General features: G+C 39.2%; 1 protein-coding gene and 1 long non-coding RNA gene across 3 annotated transcripts in view; one reads left to right on the forward strand and one right to left on the reverse strand.

Moving 5' to 3' along the window:
* Positions 1-23383, forward strand: part of LOC112630415 — a 222425-nt gene that overhangs the window by 172731 nt on the left and 26311 nt on the right. The window lies entirely within an intron of this gene.
* The window catches only part of TRPA1 (transient receptor potential cation channel subfamily A member 1), a 54554-nt gene continuing 47095 nt past the window's right edge, over positions 15925-23383 (reverse strand). Inside the window, exons 25-27 of the mRNA XM_025394670.1 lie at positions 20601-20714; positions 18444-18541; positions 15925-17783 (exon numbers count right to left, since the gene is read on the reverse strand). Coding sequence (XP_025250455.1) covers positions 17573-17783; positions 18444-18541; positions 20601-20714 — 423 coding nt within the window. The 3' untranslated portion in view covers positions 15925-17572. The remainder of the gene's footprint in view (positions 17784-18443; positions 18542-20600; positions 20715-23383) is intronic.

The raw sequence follows: 23383 nt of genomic DNA on the forward strand, positions 1-23383 counted from the left end.
TAAAACTTCTATTTAAGTTGTTTCAATGAACTTGTTAAACAACAAAGGCAACAAAATACTACACTTATACCAACTAAAAAATCAAAGAAAAAGGAAATGATTTATTCATAATAATCAAATTTAAATACTCTGCATGTATAAAACACCATTCTAAGAACTGACATTCTATCAAGCTTCATTTTGAACAATTTGCATAATTCCTTAACAGCAGTGAAAGTAAAATGTAAAAATTCAAAATCACATTTTATAAGAGATAAAAAGTAACTACTGTTGTGTTTCTAGATCTTCAAAAGTAAGCTTATCTGAAGATTGACTCAACTTCTACTTTCATGTTAGAGGGATAAGAAAACAAACCCAACATTTGACAGAAAGATATTTTCATATTGTTAATGGAAGGTCTATTGTAGCAGGAGAATCTCTTGTTTTTACTTCGTTCCTTCATTCGTCCTCCAGTTTTCAGCTTCTTGAGATAGCACTTTTATGCTTTCCTGATGATGGAGATTTTCATCTGCTATGGTTTGAATGTTTGTCCCCTTCAAAACTCATGTTGAAATTTAATTGCCATGGTAACAGTGTTTTGAAGTGAGACATTTCAGAGGTGATTAGGACATGACAGCTCCACTCTCATGGGTAAGAAAATTGGGGCCATAATAAAGGGTGAGATTGGCACTCTCTCCCTCTCTCCCTTGCTCTCTTGCCTTCCACCATTTGATCATGTAACAGGAAGGCATCACAAAATGTCAGCACCTTGATATTAGACTTCCCAATTTCCAGAACTATGAGAAATAAATGTATGTTCATTATAAATTACCTATTCCCTAGTACTCTGTTGTATTTTATAGCAGCACAAAACACACTAAACCACCATTCAAACACTCTTTTATGGACACTGTATTAGTCAGGGTTCTCCAGAGAAACAGAACCAATAGAATTTATATAGATACATAAAAAGAGATTTATTATGAAGGATTGGCATTTGTGATTATAAAGGCTGAGAAGTCCCGAGATCTTCCATCTGCAAGCTGGAAGCCCAGGAGGGCCAGTGGAATAGTTCCAGTCAAACCCCAAAGGTCTGAACACCAGGGAGTCAATGGTGTAAGTCCTGACCTGAGTTTGAAGATCTAAGAACTGAGGAGAGACAGTGGGTAATATCTAAGGGTGGGAGAAGAAGGATGGCCCAGCTTAACCAGAGAACAAATTTTTCCTTCCTCTGTCTTTTGGTTTTAATAAGCCTTTAGCAGATTGGATGATGCCCACCCATAATGGTAAGGGTGATTTTCTTTACCCAGGCCACCAATTTGAATGCTATTGTCTTCTGGAAACACCCTCATTGACGTACCCAGCAATAATGCTTTACCAGCTATCTGGGCATCCCTTAGCCCAGTCAAGTTGACACATAAAATTAACCATCAAAGCTACCTGAAGCTAGTCTTCATCCTTCTAATATATCTGTAAGGCTATTTTGGCTCCAACCACTTCAGAGTGGATTTTGATGCAACTCCTAGAATCTAGAGTAAATCTTTTTGTAATGTTATCTATTAGTTCAGCTATCATTGGCATGCTGGGCTTTTCTATACCTCAGTGCAAGGGCTGATTGTTACATTTTTGGAAATTGTGCAAATTTCCATGTATCTTTCTTTCTTTTTAAGAGTTAATTCTGAGATTATCAGGGCAGGGAGAAAGCTACTAACTAGCACTTTCTGGTTAAACATAGTGGTAGCCATGGACAAGCAGCTACTGAAGTTAACCATTGAGCAGAGGGTCAGAGGAGAAATGGAGAGAGAGAGCTCTGGGAGTGAACGTGTGTGCAATAGACTGTGGAAGCTATTAGCTCACAGTCAGGTAAAGTGGCCCTCTTTAATAAAACACCCACACACATTTCAAACTTCCAAAGTTCACTCAACAGGAAGTTCCACTAGGAGGAAAGAAGGGGGTAATGGACCATGCAGTATCAAATCTGCAATTAGAGTATAACAATTACCACTATCCCTATGATGTTGGCCTTGATGGACTCTGTTTCATCATTTAAATATTCTTAACTAAGTGTGAGCAAAATCCCTTGACTCAATAACTTGCTCACACCTAAAAAAGAATAACAGGTTCAAAAAGAAGCTGTAGGAAATTAGTGAGGAAAAAGAGAAATAAACATACAGAGTGCCATAAAACTGAATAATTTGGCTTAGTTTAAAAATGTGCTTGCTCTCTATGAACTTTCAAATGTGATTCCATTCCCCATGGATTTCCAGAAAGAAAAAGAAGATCTTACCTAAAATATGTCATTAACTAGTTTCTACCCTACTTCCTTAAGACTGGTCTTTCTACTTAACAGTTCACTTCTTGCAAGCCATTGTGGACAGTTGTGCCTTTCAGAGACCAGACTGGGCCAAGTCCTCTCTGTCTTTTAGTGAAAGCCCCCTCTCCCAGGAAATGCCTCTGTTCTAAGACTCAAACATTCCCTGTTAGGTGAGGTAACTGACATTAGAAATGGCCTCCCCCTTTAGAGCTGGCCCTCTATACACAGGTAATGTAATTTTGTATTTTTTCTTATTCACTGTGGTAGAGATTGCTGGTTGACTGCCAACATCTATTGACCCATTCCTCTAAATAACAGAACATTTATCTGGGCACACACCTGCATGGAATTAGCATGGTATTTCCCAGTCTCTCTTAAAGAAAAATGTGGCCACTTTACTAAGTTCAAGTAATGGCATATAAGTAAATGATGATGTGTAGATTGCAGGAGCCTTCTTTAAGAGACAGCTGGTGTACCCCTTTTTCCTATCCCTTCCTTTAATCCACTGCCTGGAACATGGATGCTCACATTTTGAATCCTGAGGACAAGGACTACTTACCTGGATAGTAGGGTGATAGGATTATGTGGAACAGAGTTGCCATATTAGCCTATTAGTCTAGTAGTACTCACTTTTAGACTTTGTTTATAGAGATAAATAAATTTTATTTGTATTATTTTTTAAAGCATCGTTATTTTGAGTTCTGCGTTTGCAGACAGATCTGTCTTGTATTGTATTCCCCTCCTTCCTCCAAAATTCTTATGTTGAGGCACTAACCCAAGGTACTTCAGAATGTTACTTTACTTGGAAAAAGGGTCATTGCAGATGTAATTATTAACAGTTAAGATGAGGTCATTAAAGTGGTCTCTAATCCAATATGATTGCTCTTCTTATAAAAGGGGAAATTGCGACACAAAGGCACACACACACACACACACACACACACAGAATGCTCTGTGTAGACGAAGGCATGGATCCAGGTGATGCCTCTATAAACAAATAAATGGCAAAGATTGCCAGCAAATCACCAGAAGCTAGGAATGAGGTTTGGAGTAGATTCTCTCTCACAGCTCTGAGAAGGGATCAAGCCTGCTGACATCTTGGCAAGCTTCCAGAACTCTGAGACAATAAATGTCTGTTATTTATTGTCTAGCCCTAGCAAACCGATATACAATCTTAGTCAATTTAAGACTGGCTAGAATAACCTTAGCTTAATCTAGGGCAATTTTCACACCATTCAGACAGCAGAAACTACATACACATATCCATGTGCCCATCTGAACTTCTATCATAATTTCTCAGCCTATCGATTTTAGCAGTGTGGCCAAATGTCAGTTTCCTTGGAATGCCAAAATAGGGGAATTTTGTTGTGGCTGTCCTATGAAAATGAAGCTCTGTCACAGAGGAGTGTGTGAGCCAAATCCAAATATTGAGTTTATTTTACCCTCCAAATAGAATATTTTCACCCCAGTGAAGCAATTGTAAGCATCTCATCCAAAGCATATTCACTATCCTTGAGTATTCTTGGTTGCTTATTGAATGAATAAGTGAATGAGGTGGATTTGGCTGACACTAACCTTTGGGATTACCTCACAGCTTGCCAGTGGCAAGCTTAGTAAATACTGGGCCATAGTGTCTGAGGATAGGTCTCTAGAGTCATATGTCTCTAAGTACAAATGCTAGCCTCCTGTATTAGTCTGTTTTCATGCTGTTGATGAAGCCATACCCAAGACAGGGTAATTTACAAAATAAAGGGTTTTAATTGTACTTACAGTTCCACATCACTGGGGAAGCCTCACAATCATGGTGGAAGGCAAGGAGGAGCAAGTCATATCTTACATGGATGGCAGCAGACAGAGAGAATGAGAGCCAAGCAAAATGGATTTCCCCTTATGAAACCATCAGATCTTGTGAGACTTATTCACTACCATGAGAATAGTATGGGGAAAACCACCCCCATGATTCAACTATCTCCCATCGGGTCCCTTCTACACACAACATGTGGAAATTCAAGATGAGATTTGGGTGGGGACACAGCCAAACCATATCACCTCCTTTTCTAGTTGCTTGGTTTGGAAGAGTTATGTAATCTTTTTGAGCTTCAATTTCCTCATCTGTAAAATAGGGAAGATACTAGTTACTCTCGTATAGGGTAGTTATGATTTATTTTATGTGAAATGTTTAGAATGGTCCATGTCATGATGTACTGCAGTTGGTTTGTACTGGCTCACAATGACCAATAGTGCACCTTTTTTCTGATTTTGCCAATATTCTCATCCTCACATCCAGTGACATCATATTGATAGCTTGAAATTAATTGGCCATGGTGAGAATATTTACACTACAGATATTTGCAAATACTATACAACAGGGGCTAGCTTGCCAGCACACCATCAGTTAGATGACATCGGTAAGTTCTGTATAAAATTTAAGATTATTATTACTCAGTAGGTACTCCTGCTCCCTTATGGTTTTGAGAAAGCATTCTGCTAGTTAAATAAATCGTTTTGAATTAAAATAACACTGATAGGACTCCTTTAGCAATGTTTTACCTCTTGGGAATCACTGCCTACATTTGTGGTCTATAAATCTGAATCCTTAATTCACTCGGATGGATTTTTGGCTCAATGAAAGTAAGAGCTTTTCTCACTGCTGTAGCCCCGATACATGGTACAGGCCTGGGACAGAGTGGGCACTCATAAATATTTGTTAAGTGAAAAAATAAATGAATGAAAGTATCTGAAACACTTGCATTTTCAAAAGGTTTTGACATCTATTTCCTTTTCTTCTCAAAGCTACCCTTTGAGATGGATAGGTCCTATTTTATCTCCATTGCATCGATGAAGAAACTGCAATATAAAGAGGTGTCTAATTAGTGATTTACTTCCTTTCATCATATATGTCCATTTCACCAGTGTTTCCCAAAATGTGTTCTATAGATCATGAATCCTGAAGGATGTTAATCGTTATTATGTGCCAGGGGACCCATGGGTATATAAGTTTGGAAAATAGTGAAGTAAAAAAAAAAATGGTTTACTTACTACAAGTTTTCTCAGAGCCTTATTAAGCCAATGTGCATTGTGAATATGGGAGGTAGTGGAGACAGCTTAAGTATGCAGCATTTCCTATATTTGACTATAGTTTGCTTGATTGTTTTTTTGTTTTTTGTTTTTGTTTTGAGATAGGGTCTTGCTCTGTCACCCAGGCTGGGCTGGAGTTCAGTGGCGTGATCTCTGCTCACTGCAAGCTCCACCTCCTGGGTTCATGCCATTCTCCTGCCTCAGTCTCCCAAGTAGCTGGGACTACAGGTGCCCGCCACCACGCCCCACTAATTTTTTGTATTTTTAGTAGAGAAGGGATTTCACTGTGTTAGCCAGGATGGTCTCGATCTCTTGACCTCGTGATCAGCCCACCTTGGCCTCCCAAAGTGCTGGGATTACAGGTGTGAGCCACAGCGCTGGCCACTTGATTGATTTTAACTGAAGCATCCAGCAGTGTTAGTGTGAAACTTCATTAGGTAGTACTTTTCAGACCCTAACTTGCATATGAATGGCCAAGGGAACTTATTAAAATACAAATTCTGATGAGGAGGGAAGAGTGCCTAGGGCGGGGACCTGAGATCCCACATTTCTTTTTTTGTTTCTTCTTCTTCTTTTATTTGAAACAAGGTCTCACTCTGTCGCCCAGGCTGAGGTTCAGTGGCATGATCACAGCTCACTGGATCCTCAAACTCCTCGGCTCAGATGATCATCCCACCTCAGCCTCCCAGGTAGCTGGGACAACAGGAGCATGCCACCACATCTAGCTCATTATTTTATTTTTTATTTTATTTTTTTGAGGCACAGTCTCGCTCTGTTGCCCAGGCTGGAGTGCAGTGGTGCATCTCAGCTCACTGCAAGCTTGGCCTCCCAGGTTCACGCCATTCTCCTGCCTCAGCCTCCCGAGTAGCTGGGAGTACAGGAGCCCACCACCACGCCCGGCTAATTTTTTTTGTATTTTTAGTAGAGACGGGGTTTCACCATGTTAGCCAGAATGGTCTCGATCTCCTGACCTCGTGATCCGCCCACCTTGGCCTCCCAAAGTGCTGGGATTACAGGCGTGAGCCACCACGCCCGGCCATCTAGCTCATTTTTGTATTTTTTTTGTGGAGACGGGGTCTTGTTTTGTTGCCCGGTCTGATCTTGAACTACTGAACTCAAGCAATCCATGTGCTTCGGCCTCGCAAAGCTCTGGGATTACAGGTGTGAACCACCATTCCTGACCAGAGATCTTGTATGTCTAACAGGCTCTCAGAAGGTGCCCATGCTGCTGGCCCACAGGTCACACCTTGAATAGCAAGGCACCAGAACATACAAGAGTCAAGAGGAAATGGCATCTTATTGAAAGAGCAAACGAGAACACTAAAACACCCTATCCACCCTCAGGACCAGCAGTTAAAGAAGCACGTTGTTTAGAGGGGTGAGGAAATAAGGGACAAACCTCCATATGAGGAGCAAGTAATGGAGGAACATAGAGCTAAACTAAATCGCTGGAGTAAGGCAGGTCCCTTCAGCTGAAGTCTAGGTGGTGAATTAATTATTGAAGGGACGCAGAGATGGCTAAGGGGACCCTGGATTTCTTTGTGGACTCAAGTAGCTTCATTTTTGTCATTTTAAAACCTAGGTTCAAGGAGAAGAGGGCAAGGCCCACTGCTGCTTCAGACTTATTGTTTTCCCTCTCTATCCACAAACTCAAGTTCCATGAGTTATTAGTTTAAAAAAAAAAAACTTTTTAATTATTCAAAATGGAATATGAATGTTAGAAATTGGAAGGGAAAAATGGGGACTGACATAAAAAGAGATTAGCCTGGGCCAGGTGAGGGAGTAATGCTATACAATGTATTCAGCTATTTAAAGGCTTCAGAAATGCTCCTATCTCATTCAGACTCATCTTCCTGACCTCATCTGGTCCCTGCTCTGACCTGGAAACTTAGCTTGGATACCTGTGTTTCTCCAGCAGTGGTTGTTCTCTGCTGGTGCCTTGAACTAGCATACTTTTCTTTCCTAGTTCCTTGGCAACAGTGTTCTAATAACCTTTGCCGGTCACACAGTTCCTAAGTGTGGAGCTGGGATTAAGCTAATGGAGGTGTGATAAGACTCTCCCACAATGTATCTATCAATGATTCACTTCTACTAATTATAACTTGACATGTTTTGATAACTTAATGAAAGCAAAAAGGTTAATAACTCATTACTTCCTTGTTGGTCAAATCTTTATCCATGTAAAGCAATAATTTTGCATAATTTTATATTTTTTCCCTTGCATTCTTTGGGTTAAGTTCATTTTGTCACTCCTGTTTATATTCGTATATTTATTTGTTCATCTTTTTATAATACTAGTTTAGATTTTCTCTAGGGATTATATTTTTTAAACCAGAAAGGGAGTATTTTGTTTTTTACTGAAGTTTAGATTAGTTGTCAGAACTGATAGATTTTATTTTACTTGTGTAGTCTTGTTTATGTTTTCACATTTGTGTAGGTCTTGATGTTTTCTTTTAATTTTTTAAGTTTTTCTTATATTGCCTGCTTTGTTTCTTTATATCTCTTTTTGTATGTACTAATGAGTATTTATTCTGTTTAAATTATATATATATATATATATATATATTTTTTTTTGAGGCGGAGTCTCACTCTGTCACTCAGGCTGGAGTGCAATGGCACGATCTCTTGCTCACTGCAAGCTCTGCCTCCTGGATTCACACCATTCTTCTGCCTCAGTAGCTGGGACTACAGGAGCCTGCCACCGTGCCTGGCTGATTTTTTGTATTTTTAGTACAGACTGGGTTTCACCATGTTAGCCAGGATGGTCTCAATCTCTTGACCTCGTCATCAGCCTGCCTTGGCCTCCCAAAGTGCTGGGATTACAGGCATGAGCCACTGCGCCCTGCCTAAATTATATTCTTGATTATCTAACAATTAAAAAAAGAATTATCCACCCTCTATTTTTTAGTCACAAGTATGTTATGAAGCAGTATCTTTAATTTGAATAGAATTGAGTCCTTGCTAAGAAAAATGAATGAGATAAGGTATTTCATCTTCTGTTCACCACCCGTACCTGTGAAAGCCAGTCTGACTTTTTACATCTGTCAGTGATCAATACTGAAGATATAATCTGTAGTTACAAAGCGGTTGGCTTGGGCTTTGAAATGTAAACAGTGATAATTTATGAACGGGTTTGTCATCTTCCCAAAAACATCTGCCCATGTGCCCTGTGTCATAACACATTCATGCTACTGCGTTCCTTGTCTGTTGTAACATTCGTTGATTAGTGAATATTTATAGGTGTCTCTTGTAACAAAGTTTGGCTTTGGGCATGATCAATTAAAAATAAATTTTAAAATATCATAAAAGAACTATGTAGTGTCCAAGAAGACCTTAGAAAATATTCTTTTCTTCATGTTTCTGCCCTGTGTTGTATTGCTCATGTCTTATCTGGTAGAATTGTCATATATGTCAAACGGGTAGCCTCATTATGATGAAAAATGAAACAAAGGGTGCTTTTTTCCATTACCCTATACCCTGAAATGGCAAAATATACACATATGGCACCAGAAGAGCAGGGAGTTTGCCTTTTTCTAGCTTGTTTTAAAAGTGCAGTGCAGACAAACTAAATCCAGCTGGGAATTCTGTGGGTCACAAGCATGAGGCGGTGCAGAACTGAAACCTCTGTCTACAGCAGACTCTCAGAAGATTTACGTGCAAGGTTAAGCTAGCATATTTTTGTTTGTGTTGCCTTAAATCTTCTCCTTTGAAGGTTATGATAGCTGCTCAGTGACTAAGTGGTTATTTTTTTAAATCAGTGATACATTAGTTGTTTAGAAAGCATCTGATACTTCTTGTCTTAATAAAAATTTTAACAACAGATAAAACTCTGTATATAAGCATATCTCAAGTGTATAATCCTAGTTTGCTATTTACCGATCTGATTTGTGTAACATTATACTGTCATTTAAAATATACTTTTTAAGCCAGATTTTACATTTCAAAAGTTATCTTTAGTAATAACTCTCAGTACACTTACTTGTAAATAGTACCTATAAAGTTTTTACAGACTGTAAAAATGTATTTACTCATCCCTGTAAGCTTACATTTTATAGCTAATTACTACTTTCTGATACTTTATGTATATATACATATATTTTTTCTTGAAAATGATTTCCAAAAATATTTATTTAAATGCAAATCATAACGGTAAGTGAAAACATTTAAAACATGTACTTATTTGTAATTGCCATTCTAAATAATTTAATCAAAACACCCCCATTCTGATTTCATTCCCATTCATCTTTTCCAAGAAGTTAAGAACCTGAGTTTTAAAAAACACTGTACCCAAGCAGCAAATTTGCAACAAACTTGAAAGGCCTGCCACACGTTTTGGCTCTATTGACCCTAATACTTTTCCAATTAAAAATAAAAAAAACTTAACAAAAAATAGACTGGAATGATTACCTTAAGCCACTGGGCACTTTGGGGCTTTATTTTATTCTGTTTTCAAACTGGCATATGATAATTGAATTTTCTTGGGGAAAACTCGAAGCAGCAATCCAGCTTTTTAGGCAAAAACTCCACAAAAAATACACTCCACTTGATGAATCTCCACTCGCAAAGAACATCAGTGAAGCCCTGGTGGTATTATCTTCGATAACAAAGAATCACCACATTTTGATGATTCTCATTCTAAGTGCTAAGACTTAAAATGACAATGTAAAACATGGCTCAAAATGTTTTAGTAGAATTTAGCTTTATCTCTTGTTGACTTTTCTTTACAGTAAAAAAAAAATAGAAACCACTGTAAAAGCATAAAATTTTGAAAAAGTAGACATGTCACATATGCACTTTACTTCATATTGTGAAATTAACATGGTACATATTTCAGAGGTTTGATAAAGCTCTGTGCATTGTCATTCACTAGTTGATGGAAACTTTCAAAATCTCTGATCCTCTGGCTGGTTATTTACTGACAGTGTCCTTTATGGGCTTGTGTCTTATCAACTTGAAGAACTGATGTGGCAGCATAGAAACAGGATGTTAAAAGGTACAGTCAGATCTTGCACACTGAGTGTTAAGTTTACAGTAATTTGGATGAGCGAAGGGCCATTTCATTATCTTATCAACTGAGAAGGAATGGCAGAGCTGACCACTAGACAGTGATGCTATAGAGGTTTTAGAGGCACAACTCGGTTTTATACTTGGGAATGAGACAGGAGTTCAGCAGGACTGGTTTTACAAGATACAAATCACAAATACCTTGCTGGTAAAACAGGATGCAATAAAGAAGCCAGCGAAAATCCGCCAAAACCAAGATGGCAAAAAAAGTGAGTTCTGGTCATCCTCACTGCTCATTATATTCTAATTATAATACATTAGCATACTAAAGGAAGAGCCCACTGGTGCCACAACAGTTTACAAAATGCCATGGCAACATCTGGAAGTTAACCTATATGGTCTTTTAGTGGGAGGAACCCTCAGTTCTGGGAATTTCCTGCTCCTTTCTCAGGAAACTCATGAATAATCCACCCCTTATTTATTATATGATCAAGAAATAACCATAAAAATAGTCAACCAGCAGCCCTTAGGGCTTCGTTGCCCGAAGAGTAACCACTCTTTTATTCCTTTACTTTTTAATAAACTTGCTTTCACTTTACTCTATTGGCTTGCTCTTGAATTTTTTCCTGCAGAAAGCCAAAAACTCATGTGGCCTCCTGGGCTGAGCCCCAGTTTCGGCATTGCCCTGTGACAAGTAAAGAGACTATTTGATTTAATAAATTTTCCATCTTATTTAAATTTGGGTGACTTTAGCATATTTATAATTGGGAAAGTTTTCAAAGTGATACAGGATGGTGATAAATGCACACATTTTTACAATTCAGTATTATAGCTTTCCAAGAGTTTTCTGGTTTCTTTTACCACACTCAGAATTTGAAAGGCAACCATCAGGGTCATGAAGATGCTTGCTGATCAACTGCTGGAGTAGAAGAGACTGCGGGGGTAGAAGAGACTTTAAGTCCCTTGCTGAAGACTGCAGTTTGGCTTACTGGTTTTAGTTATTTATACGACCTAACCTGTATCTCGAGGACTGTGGACGCCACACAACATCACAGAAAACTTGGTAGTTGGAGGTTTATCGGATTATGAAAGATTTTGTGTCTGCCTGTGGTATCCTGAAAGTACAGACACTTGCAGTCTTGAACCGCAGCTTCTGGATTATTTCAATTATGAATTCTTTAGAGAGTTTTTTTCCTTTTTCTTTTTTATTTTTGAGACAGAGACTTGCTCTGTTGTCCAGGTTGGAGTGCAGTGGTGCAGTAACAGCTCACTGAAGCCTTGACCTCGCTGAGTTCAAGTGACCCTCCTACTTCAGCCTCTTGAGTAGCTGTGACTATAGGTGCCTGCCACCATGACAGGCTTTTTTAAAATTTTTGTAGATAAGGGGTCTCACTATATTGCCCAGACTGATCTTGAACTCCAGGACTCAAGCAATCTTCCCACTGTGGTCTCTCAAAGTGTTGGGATCATAGACATGAGCCACTTCCCCTGGCCTTAGGCAGTTTTGGTTCCTTCAGAATTAATGATCTGCATCTGCCATCTGCAAGACCTGTGGATCTCCACTGATTTACAGAGGGTTTGCCATTACTGAGTTGACTTGTAGAGAGAAAAACAAACTGCCTTTGTTGAACCGTTTGATTTTTCCTCATATTTTTCTCTTTTGTGAAAGGCCTTAACCAAAGATCCCTGCTTTGCCTCTGGAATATGCCTGCAGTAATGTTTGTTAAGAAATTTGAGTTTGGGAGTAACTGTTCCTGTGGGGCCCTAGAAGAGCTGGTTGTTATTCTAATAGATTCCCAACCCTTGCTATTGCTTCAAATTAGATTGTTGCAAGTTTAGAAGGTGCAGGTGAAGTTTTCCTTTTAGGTTTTGCTGGTACTGACACAAGCACAGACATGCTGCCCATGAGCGATAATCTCCGTCTTCTTCATCCTCTTTCTTCCCCATGAATTTTTAAAACAACCCAAATTACCTCTGATAACTGTCTCTTCTGAGAGTTTTCTCCCTCAATACTTACGTTTTTCAGACTTGGTTCTGGAGAGCGGATTATGTCTTATTTAAGCTGTTAAGTATTTGTGATTCACATAAAAGTATAGTGTTCCTCCCTTCTCTATGGGGGGAATCATGAATAGCACTGAACCCTATATATATACATATATATGTATATACATATGTATATATGTGTGTGTATATATATACACACAGTATGTTTTCTCACATACATACATACTTATAATAATAAAGTTTCGTTTACAAATCAGGCATAAAAAGAAATATTAACTAACAATAAAATAGGGCAATTATATAACAATATACTAAATTTATGTGACTGTAGTCTTTTACTGTCAAAATATCTTATTGTACTGTACTCACCTCTTTTCTGATCATGGTAGACCAAGGATAACTGAAACTTTAGAAAGAGAAACTAGGGATAAGGGAGGACTACCGTACCACTTTATACACCTGTTTTGTGCATCTGTTTATTGGCAGTCTGTATTATCTGAAGTAATTGAAATGAAAACTTTTTAATAAGTGCCACCATCTGCCTTTGGACTTGCAGATTCTCGATAAATCTCAATAGAAAAAGGAGCAGAAGCATACGTTAATGTCGCTATAGGTTTTCCTGAGATGAGAGATCCTCCTGCACACAAGGGAGGTCTCAATGAGGTCTTTTGGTTCCAGCTCAATATCAATTACACCCCTAGAGGGACCGGTTTCCCTCAGTGGTTTCCTTGTTGACGTTTGCAGCTCAGGATCATGCCTCCTTTTGCCTCCTAGAAACCTGTGGAAATGCTGGACACCTTGCGTAGGGTGTCTGGAGCTGGAAATAGCAAGGGGTAGCCCACATCTTCCTGTCTTCCGTTGTCTCCTATCACTTCACTAAAACTATCAAGCAAAATCAGAGCCAAATGACAAGACGACTGGCTTCAGATTCTAGAAATCAGCCCAATTTAGTTCACTCTGTGGCTTCATGATGGTTTAAACTTCATGATGGGTTAAACAACTTCACTCAACTGTACTTTCAACAATTATGCCCTAAGTCTGAAGTCTATGACTCAGGCTTCCTGACTTCAATGTCTGCTCACTTGTTTTTATTATGTTTGTGGTATCCCATGTCTCTTAACCTTAAAATGCCCTTACCTATGAATGTTACATTGCAGATATCCACTCAGTAACCTCTGAAGTATAAAGTCAATGAAGAAAGTGTGCTCTTTTTTCTGATTCTTATTTAAGAGATAGTATAGCTTTGCATTAAGAACACAAAATCTAGAAGCAGACTGCCTGAGTTTTCATCTCAGCAATGTGACCTCGAACAGGCTACTCAGCCTAGAAGTGTCATGATTTGTTTTACAAAACAAGGATGATAATTATCATAGCGCCTACCACATAGGTTTTGAGAATCAAGTGAGTTAGTACATAGTACTTGGAACAGTGCCTGATACACAGAAAACTTCATAAGCCTTTTCTTTTTGCTATTATTTAATGTGCTCACATCAAAATGTCCAAAATGATTAAAAAATATTCATTGATGATGATTTACTCTGACTAGTAAGGAGTTGGTGCTCCATCAATGTTTAATGAATTGAATCTAAAGCAAAAATAAAGATGACAAAAGTGCTGAAATATTTTAATCAAATTTTTCTCTAAATATAAGGTTTTTATTTTACTACACACATTCCAGGATTTGTTTGGCTAAGGGGATTCAGAAGTATGTGGGAGCTTCAATTTATATCAGGCTGCTAATTAATTAACTGCCAAAGAAATTCCATGGGTAATTGGTATGATGGGAAAATCCTAGTGCTTTGTAACTCCCTTTATCTCAGGTAAATCAGTTTTCTTGAACACATTGCAATAGTGTTTACTGAGTTAGGTACTCTGTATGCATGTGGTTGTCCAATTCTACCAACACTATAAAAAATATATTCTATCATCACCATTTTAGAGAGGAGGACACATGCCCAGAGTCACTCAACCAATAGAATTAGAGTCAATATGAAGGCACAAGTTGCTTCTTGCAAAACACAAGCCTTTCAAGTGCCCATGCTAATCATAGTTAACAATCATTAAAACAACAGCCCAGATTGAAGTGGTGGGAACAAAAAGGCAGAAAAGTGGTGTTTAATGCTTCTTCCACCACTGAGAGGCAAGTCATTCAACTTCTCTAGGACACAGTATCAACAGAAAAAGGACACTAAACCACTTTTCTGAGGCAGACTGAGCCAGTTTTCTTGCAGTCTCTTTCAGGTCTACAGTATTTATTATTTTCACTGATTTCTCTGATTTGCCTGCATGTATTTGTTGAGCATCTGTTATGTGCAAGACACAGTGCTAGAAGCTCCACAAGATGAAAAAAAAATGAAATACGATGTAATTCTTTGCCTCCTTTGAGACTACTGGTGATAGTGACCCATAAAGCTCAGGGAGTCTACCCTCTAGTTGGGGGAGGATGTGGCAAGTCACAGTCACCGTTAACAGGCTGCAGTAGCAGAGGAGAAGTGCAGTCTGTGCCAGTTCAGAGGAGGCAGGAAGCATAATGAGTGGGGAGCATTAGGAAAAGACTTCAAGGTGGAGATGCCATTTAAACTGAGCTTTAAGAGTTAGAGAAGGGGCCGGGCGCGGTGGCTCAAGCCTGTAATCCCAGCACTTTGGGAGGCCGAGACGGGTGGATCACGAGGTCAGGAGATCGAGACCATCCTGACTAACACGGTGAAACCCCGTCTCTACTAAAAAATACAAAAAACTAGCCGGGCGTGGTGGCGGGTGCCTGTAGTCCCAGCTACTTGGGAGGCTGAGGCAGGAGAATGGCGTGAACCCGGGAGGCGGAGCTTGCAGTGAGCTGAGATCCGGCCATTGCACTCCAGCCTGGGCAGCAGAGCGAGACTCCGTCTCAAAAAAAAAAAAAAAAAGAGTTAGAGAAGGGACATTCTGGCTGGAAGAGAATAGAGTTGGAGGTAGGGAGTTGGGAAAACATAGTGTCTTCATGAAACAATGGTCTTCCAGTTTGGATGAAATGAAGAATACTGGAAGATAAAGCTAATTTGGATTGAGAAGCCAGGTTAAGAAGATTAGGTTACTTATGAAGAAAAAGAAAACGTTTAAGCTTTTTAGCATGGGTGTGAAGGCTTAGAGCTTCACTTTAGGAAGATTAACTCAATTTAGTATGTTGAGTCCTTTTGAGTCTAGGAGCCTGAGAGAATCCTGGTACCATTGATGGAAAACAGGAAGTCCAGAGGAGTTGGTTTGTTTCTCTTACCACCAAATTCAGGTTTCTATGTAATTAATTTGAAGAACTGCAGAAATGTTGGACTGGATTTTAGGAGAAGGAGCAGAAGTGAGGAAACAGAGGAAACAAAGCCAGGTACAGACCTCAGGGATGTACACATGGAGTTAGTTGGCATGAAATAGAAGCCAGTCGGGAAAGAAAGAAGCAATCAGTGGAAACAGTGGAAAAGCAGTTCTGTGTTTGGGGCTAAAGGAGAAAGAACTGAGAAAATCAGTGAAGACCATTGAATTATAAGCTTCTTGAGAGTACAGGTTGATGAGATTGTTGTAAGACAATCCGTTTATTTAAATATTTCCCACGACAGGCATGGTACAGTGTTTCTCACATTCTTGGCACTCAGTGAATGTTGACTGAGATCTGTATTGTGCAATGCCACACAAGGTTTGAGGAGAGGGAAGACTGAAAAGACCGTTTGTCTTTATGATCAAGAGATCTTTGGTTATTGCTCCTGTATTGTGATTTTCCAGCCTTTCTGTTTTAAGAAATATAAAGAACACAGATATTATTCATATCAAAGATGAAGGCATATACAATATTGCCTCTAGGCCGTGTGTTGTGTCGGACCATGAATGTAAAAGTGTCTGGTTTTGTAATAGTACATATTGTCCCTCAGCACTCTGCTGGTTTGTATGAATATCAGTATGTTTGAGAATGTGTGCAGGAAGGTGGAAGTAACCAAGCTGTCCAACTCTAGAAAAGTCCAGTGTGGTGGGTGCCCACAATGAAATAGTAAGCCACATCGAAAGCCCTGTACTAGATGGAATACAGTAACACAATTGTATCTTGTAAACATCATGTCCAGTGAAAAGGAGTAAGAAACAGAAATGAGTAAAAAAAATAAGAAATAAGTGAGAAGAGAAATAAGAATAAAAAAACAGAAATCAGAAATAAAAGCTATAGCATAACATTTGTGTAAATAATAACAGACTCAAAACAACACTGTATAGCATAACACAAGGACACATACTTAGCCAAAGACATATCCATTAGCATGAATGTCTCCTGGGGGTAGTGAGGGAATAAACATCCAAATCAGGATGATGGAGAAAATCAGACAAAACAAGAAAAAGACCTTGAAAAGATTAATGATGAGGTATGTGATTAATTCATGATTTGAGTAGACATCAAAAGAAAAAAGGGAATATGTGATGCAGGCGTGTTTTTTCAAATCTCAAACAAAGGTTCATACAATAATGACAGGGATACTATATAGGTTTTACATTTATTATGCTCACTGGCAAACAAAAACAGAAACAACATATATTATCTACAGTAAAATTCGTGCATATCATAAGGCCTATTAATTTTTGCTTCAACTATATGGTTCAAAGTGACATCAGGTGTGTTGGGGACAGCAAGAAGGGTGGGGCTATTCATCACAGTAGGAACAGAATAGTGCACATGGTGCCACCCACAGGTTCTTTCAACATGAAGAAGCTTTCCAAGAAGAAGCTTAGGTTAGGTAGACCTCAACCTAATATTTAAGACTATCATCTAAGACATTATTAATACTTGTGACTATTTTCTAGGGCATCACATATTATGCAATTAGCAAGCAGGAATTTAGTACTGACATTTGCATTCTAGCTTAATAGTTACATTTATTACTTCTTTTCATTAAAAAGGTGTGTTCTAGCAAATTCATTTTCTACCCATTCAAATAATGAGATTATCTCTCATCAAAGTCAAGTCCAATTTGAACATATCTGCAAAGATATCCCCAATACATAGTGATTGGTAGAAAATATGAGTAGAGGATAAAAGATGGTTTACTTTTATATAGCATGCAGGAACCATGATTTCACATGTAGTGAAATCAGATTTCTGCTTCTTCCTCACTCTTTTTAAACTGAAAATTAGAACCAGCAAGTCATGCACCCCCCTATTAGAAGCCTCATTGAAGGTCTGAGGAGCTAAGGCTCAAGATGGTGTGTTTTTGCCTTGACTGCTCTCAACACAGTATTCCATCTGCTATTCCTTTGTTCCATCTGCTCTTTCTTAAACCTGTCTTGAAAAGAACAATGGTTATCTTCATCCTCTGTCTCAGAGATGATCTCCATCTTCTGAATGATCAGTTTAATGAGCTCATGCTGTTTTTCCAGGAGAAAAGTAAGATCCTTCAGCCTAAAAGGACATGCACATTTCATGAATTTATTTTCAGTTATTCTTTTAGCCCTTCTGATTGTAGGAAGGCATAGGTTTTGACCTCGGTAGTCACAATCCGTCCAGGAAACACAATGTTTTTGAAGTTTAAACGGTTTTTCCCAAAGTTACACTGTTAGTTCATGGCTAGTTTATTTTTGTTCCCAGTTTACAGGAAAGAAACTATTATAGAGAAAGGTTAAGCAGCTTGCCCAGTGTCATAGTTATTAAGTACCTGGTTGAATAGGGGTTTGAACTCAGGTACTAACTAACTGTAAAACCCTCATGCTTAACCACTGCCCACCACATAGTTACTCCAGGGATCTTCAAAAGCTTTCAGAGCTTTGCTTTATGAATTCAGATGAAGAATACAGTTTATAGTACTACCTCCAAGAGAAAGGAAATCAGCATTTTAATTTTTATTCACTTATTATTGGAAGCCAAACTGATTGGTGAATAGCGGCAAATATGTTGTTGGTTCTAGAGAATGTCTCATGACCCTCAATACACTAGCTACAGCTGTCAATAAAGCATGACAATTATAAAATAAATAAACACCAATATAAAATATAACCTTATATTGTGCATTATTATTTATGAGTTTTAAATTTCTCAAGTACAGATAGAAGGAAAAATACATACCGGTATTTCTGCTTTAATATTTCCATTTCTAAAGACGTATCAGCATTTGGTATTTCTTGTCTTATTTCTCCAGTGCAAAATAAAAAATAGAATATATGCTGTTGGATAAAAAAATAGTAGTTACTCAAATTGAATTCAATTCAGGAACTTTTTCTTAAGCATGTGCCAAAATTCAACCACCACTGATACAAATATGCATAAGGCATAGCTATGCCCTCAAGGAACCCACAATCTGCCAGGAGAAAGAGACATGTGAAGAAACAGCTGTGAAAGGAAGTCATACATATAGTCAGACAGAAATAAAACATGTACAGATAAAACAGAAGAGCAGTAAATTAGGGTAGAAAATTGTTTAGAAAGGGGCTTAGCTGAATTGTTCTGTACATTTTCATGAGAAATGCCCATCATGGAAGGTGGTATTCTATATTAGATTCATCGCTACTTTCTAAAACTGCACTGCACATTATCCAATACAACTCAACCAATCAACAAAGTTTCACCTGGAGAAATTTCTGAAATGTTATTTTAATACATTTCATTTTAATTTAATATCTTTTAAACCACAGTTGACTGGAGAGGGTCAAAGGGCAGATGTGAAACGATCAAGAATGAGGTAATTCTAGGCTTCCAGGCGAGAGAAAATGGTGACTTGCACAGGACACCCAGGAAGTCAAATGGACCAGACTGAGGGGAGAAGGAGAGGGAGGGGACAGATCAAGGGTGACCCCTGGGTGGCTGGCTCGCACAGGCTAATGAATGGTGCTGACACTGTTGCAAGGAGGAACCAGGACTTTTTCACTTCTTTTCCTGTAGGGGATATGTGAGGAGAGGGTGAAACGTCAAAGCGTTGAAGTTTGGTTTTGAACCTGCTGAATGTGAGGCACCTTTAAAACATGCAAGTGGAGATGTCAAATAGGCAGCTGGGTGTAGGGGCCGAGAACTGAAGGGTGAGCTCGAGGATTGAGAAATCAGTTGCTGAGCATCTGTTTCGGTAGTAATTGTAACCATGGACATGTGTAAAATCAGTTGGAGAGATACTGTGGAGTTAGAATAAAGCCTAGACTGATACTCAGGGCCACTTTATCACCTTATGACTACACAGGGGAAATTAACCTGAAAAGAACTCAGAAAGAACAGGTGTAGAGATGAAGGGAGCCCAGGCATACTAAGGATTCGCACCCAGTTATTCTGGCTCTTCATATGGCCCTTCTTCCATTATAATGCAATGGCCTTGCTTAGTCTTTGATCACTTAATTAGCTCCTTTTCTATAGTGGACACTGTGTGTGTGTGTGTGTGTGTGTGTGTGTTCGTGTGTGTGTGTGATATGGTTAGGCTTTGTGTCCCCACCCAAATCTCATCTTGCATTATAATCCCCATAATCCCCACGTGTCAAGGGAGAGACTGGGTGGAGGTAACTGGATCATGGGAGTGGTTTCCCTCCTGCTGTTCTCGTGATAGTGAGTGAGTTCTCACAAGATCTGGTGGTTTTATAATTGTCTGGTAGTTCCTCATGTGTTCGTTCTCCTTCCTGCTGCCTGTGAAGAAGGTGCCTTGCTTCCCCTTCACCTTCCGCCATGATTGCAAGTTTCCTGAGGCCTCCCCAGCCAAGCGGAAGCGTGAGTCAATTAAACCTCTTTCCTTTATAAGCTACCCAGTCTCAGGGAGTTCCTTATAGCAGTGTGAAAACGGATTAATACATTGTGTGTGTGTGTGTGTGTGTGTGTGTGTGTGTGTGTGTGAATGTGTGTTCTTTATTGTGTATTCTAAACACTTGGCTGTATATACACACATATATATCTACACATAAATGTAAATGACATGTGACTGGGAAAAGCAAATAAAGTATACCTGTACTGTAAAAAAGACACTAAAAGGGTATGGCTGGTCCCTGGCTCATCTGCTCTAACAGGGACAGCATGCATTTAACACAGATGCCATGGATGAGCCACCTGAAAGGGGAGAGCAAATATCACCCTCCTCTCACCCAGCTCTTTCACATCTTGGGTTAATCATATCCTTTTTTTTAAAGCACAACTTCTCTGCCTACAGGCAGAGAAGACTCAAAGTCTATAAAAGGGCCCCCTTAGGGTTAACACAATGAATGAATGTCAAACAGTGTCATGTTATTAATGTTGTTATTTGCTATGTGTACTTACGAATAATAGCCCACCACATCTGGGTTTGTTGGGATACACGATGATGGATTTCTGATCCACTTTGCGTAGAAACCAAAGTGGCAGCTTCTTCTCTAAGCTGGTATGAAGTTCCACCTAAAGTGCATTTTGGGTTTAATGATAGAATCACTAGTTAGTATCTGGAATTTTTATATGGCACAGAGGCAATCATTAATACAGCAAAATGAAAACTGATTTCTATGTCCTGACTTCTGTGCCACAGCTGGGCTGGCCAGGCTTCCTTATCCCCTAGCTCACAGTCACCTGCCCCTTCCTCTCACCTCACCCACTGACAGGGCAGCAATCTGCCTTGGAGCAGGAAAAGAGAGAGAGGAAGAAGTTGCTTAAAAAAGGAATTCAATATTTAGTCACTTGCTCTTTATTGTTCAGGGATAGTCACCTGATGTTTTATTGTTCAATGCTGGAGATTTAAAGAAGAAAAGAGTAGTTCATACTCTTGGGGTGTTGCAATACTACAAAATGTGCACAACTGGACAGTGTGAATGTGTGTGTGCATATGTATACACACCTAGGGCAGGAGAGAAGGAGTGCTTAACTGGAGGAAGACAAAGGTAAGCAGTAAAAGAATTAGAACTCTCAGGCCTAAGAGTATGTCATGCATTTTTCATGTCTGTGCTATCAGGTGCAAAATGGTTTATCTATAATGAATTTTAAGTATAATTACTATTTGCAGGGATAGCAAATGAGATATTTCCCCACACTTAATTTTTTTCATTTATTTTTGCCAAATTCATCTCTGCTTTTTTATACCCCTTTGTATCTGGTAAATAGGTATGTTTACTGTAGCTACTAGTGAGATTTGCTTTCTAACACCAAACACCTTCCAATATTAGCGATTTATAGCCATAAACAGTAAAATGGTAAGAACTTCCCTGACACCACTGCTTAAAATTGTGGCTCCCCACTGTCCCCCACATGACTTTCCTCCATGTGGCTTCCTTGCTATTTTTACAGGACTTACCACCATTTAACATACTGTGCATTAGTTCCAGCTTCAAGAAAAGCTATGTTTTCTTGTATTTTATTAATAATACCAGTTAAATATTTTCACTGATTTTCTATAATAATTTCTAGGGTTCCTTTTTTCCCCCTTTGCTCTTTAGGGTGATCCTACTTTCCCCTTCCCATACATACAGTTTTAGAAGTCACGTCTTATTTCCTCACACTTGATTGAAAAAGATTTACTCAAGCTTGATGTTTGCCAACAGATAAAATACATAGTGTGTCTTAATCTGTTCATTATCTACATAGGTCTCTCAAAGATGGTCCTGGGGGAAGCTGGCAAGCAAAGCCCCAAGTCCAGTATGGGTCTGGCGGGACCCACTGAGTCTGGCTCCGCTGGGCTCAGGGAGCATCTTTACCTCCTCTAACTGGTGGCTTTTCCATGCTGAAGGGTAAGATGCGCTCTGTGGATTTCCCTTTCTAATTTGCAGCAGGGATATAAATGTTTATGGACTGTCTGCAGCTGCCAAAACTGTGGTGGAAAGTGGAGATACCAACATTTAAAAACACCCAAACAGTTTCAAGTACCTCAAAATACTCATCACACCTATCCCTAAGGAACTGACAGTCCCCATATAGAACACATCTCCCAGCATGCGTTGTCCCAAGGCCTGTCTCCACTTCCCATGGAGATGATTCTCTGAGAGAACTAAACGGCCCTGTCGGAAATGTGTGCTACTTGTCTGGTTCTGCTCATGGTTCTGCTGTGGGCTCAGACATAGGTTTCAGAATGGATGCAGAGAGTTTCTTAAGAAACCACTCAGGAGAAGTAGGAGAATGGCTTTCTGGTTTTCCAGTTGATGCTGTTTTTGATCCAAAACAAGGCATAGATAACATGGGGGTACTAGGATTTGTGCCATTTACTTTCAGAGAGCAGAGTAAACAATATAGGTTTGTGCTTTTCAGCTCAACCCCACTGACATTGTAATTGAGTGAGCTTCCCCAACTTTGCTTGTATTATTGTTTTTATCTATTCCCCAAGGTATTTTAAAGAGCTGTTAGGGCAGTTATGAGGTATTGCTGACATACCTGCCAAGAGGTTTATACATCTCCTCTCCATATCCATACACCTGAAGTCCTAAACACCATCTTTGTGACAGTAATAACCTGCCATTAGCTCTTCCTGCCTTCAATCTTTCCTCACTAAACCAAAATAATAACAGATCACTATAAACACCATTTTCATTGTGGAAGGGCTGAGAATAACTCTTCGCTAACTTACAAAATAACCTGAAGCACTTCATCATTTAGTGCCCTTTGCTAAGGTTTTTCTTTGCTGGTTTTGAATAACCCCCCCTATCATCTGGAGCAATCTAATCACCCACTAACATGAATGATCCTTCCAGGCAAGGGGGCCTTGGGCCGGGGCCTTGGGCCAGTGCCTTGGCTGTTTTCCCCAGTTCTGATGTGGCCCTTTGCTCTTGCTGGCCCCTCCTTTCAGGACGGTATTGATGTCCTGTTAAATCTCAACTATCTTTCAACACTGACTCATCTTACCCCCTCCATGCAGCATTCCCTTAATTATTTTTGCATTTTTTTTTCTGTACCTGATAATCATTTGTGTTTGTTCTCTAAATGTTCCAATCACTCTGTATCTCTGTATAATATACAGCCATGTCATAGAGCATGGAATTTACAAATGGTTCTCAGTTGATTTTTGATATTTAATTATACGAATGCCTAGCTGGTGTGCTAAGTAGAATAGTCAGGGATCACATCCTTCTGTTTCCTCTGTACTGGAC

The sequence above is a fragment of the Theropithecus gelada genome, chromosome 8 (assembly GCF_003255815.1).
Source record: "Theropithecus gelada isolate Dixy chromosome 8, Tgel_1.0, whole genome shotgun sequence".
Classification (NCBI taxonomy): domain Eukaryota; kingdom Metazoa; phylum Chordata; class Mammalia; order Primates; family Cercopithecidae; genus Theropithecus; species Theropithecus gelada.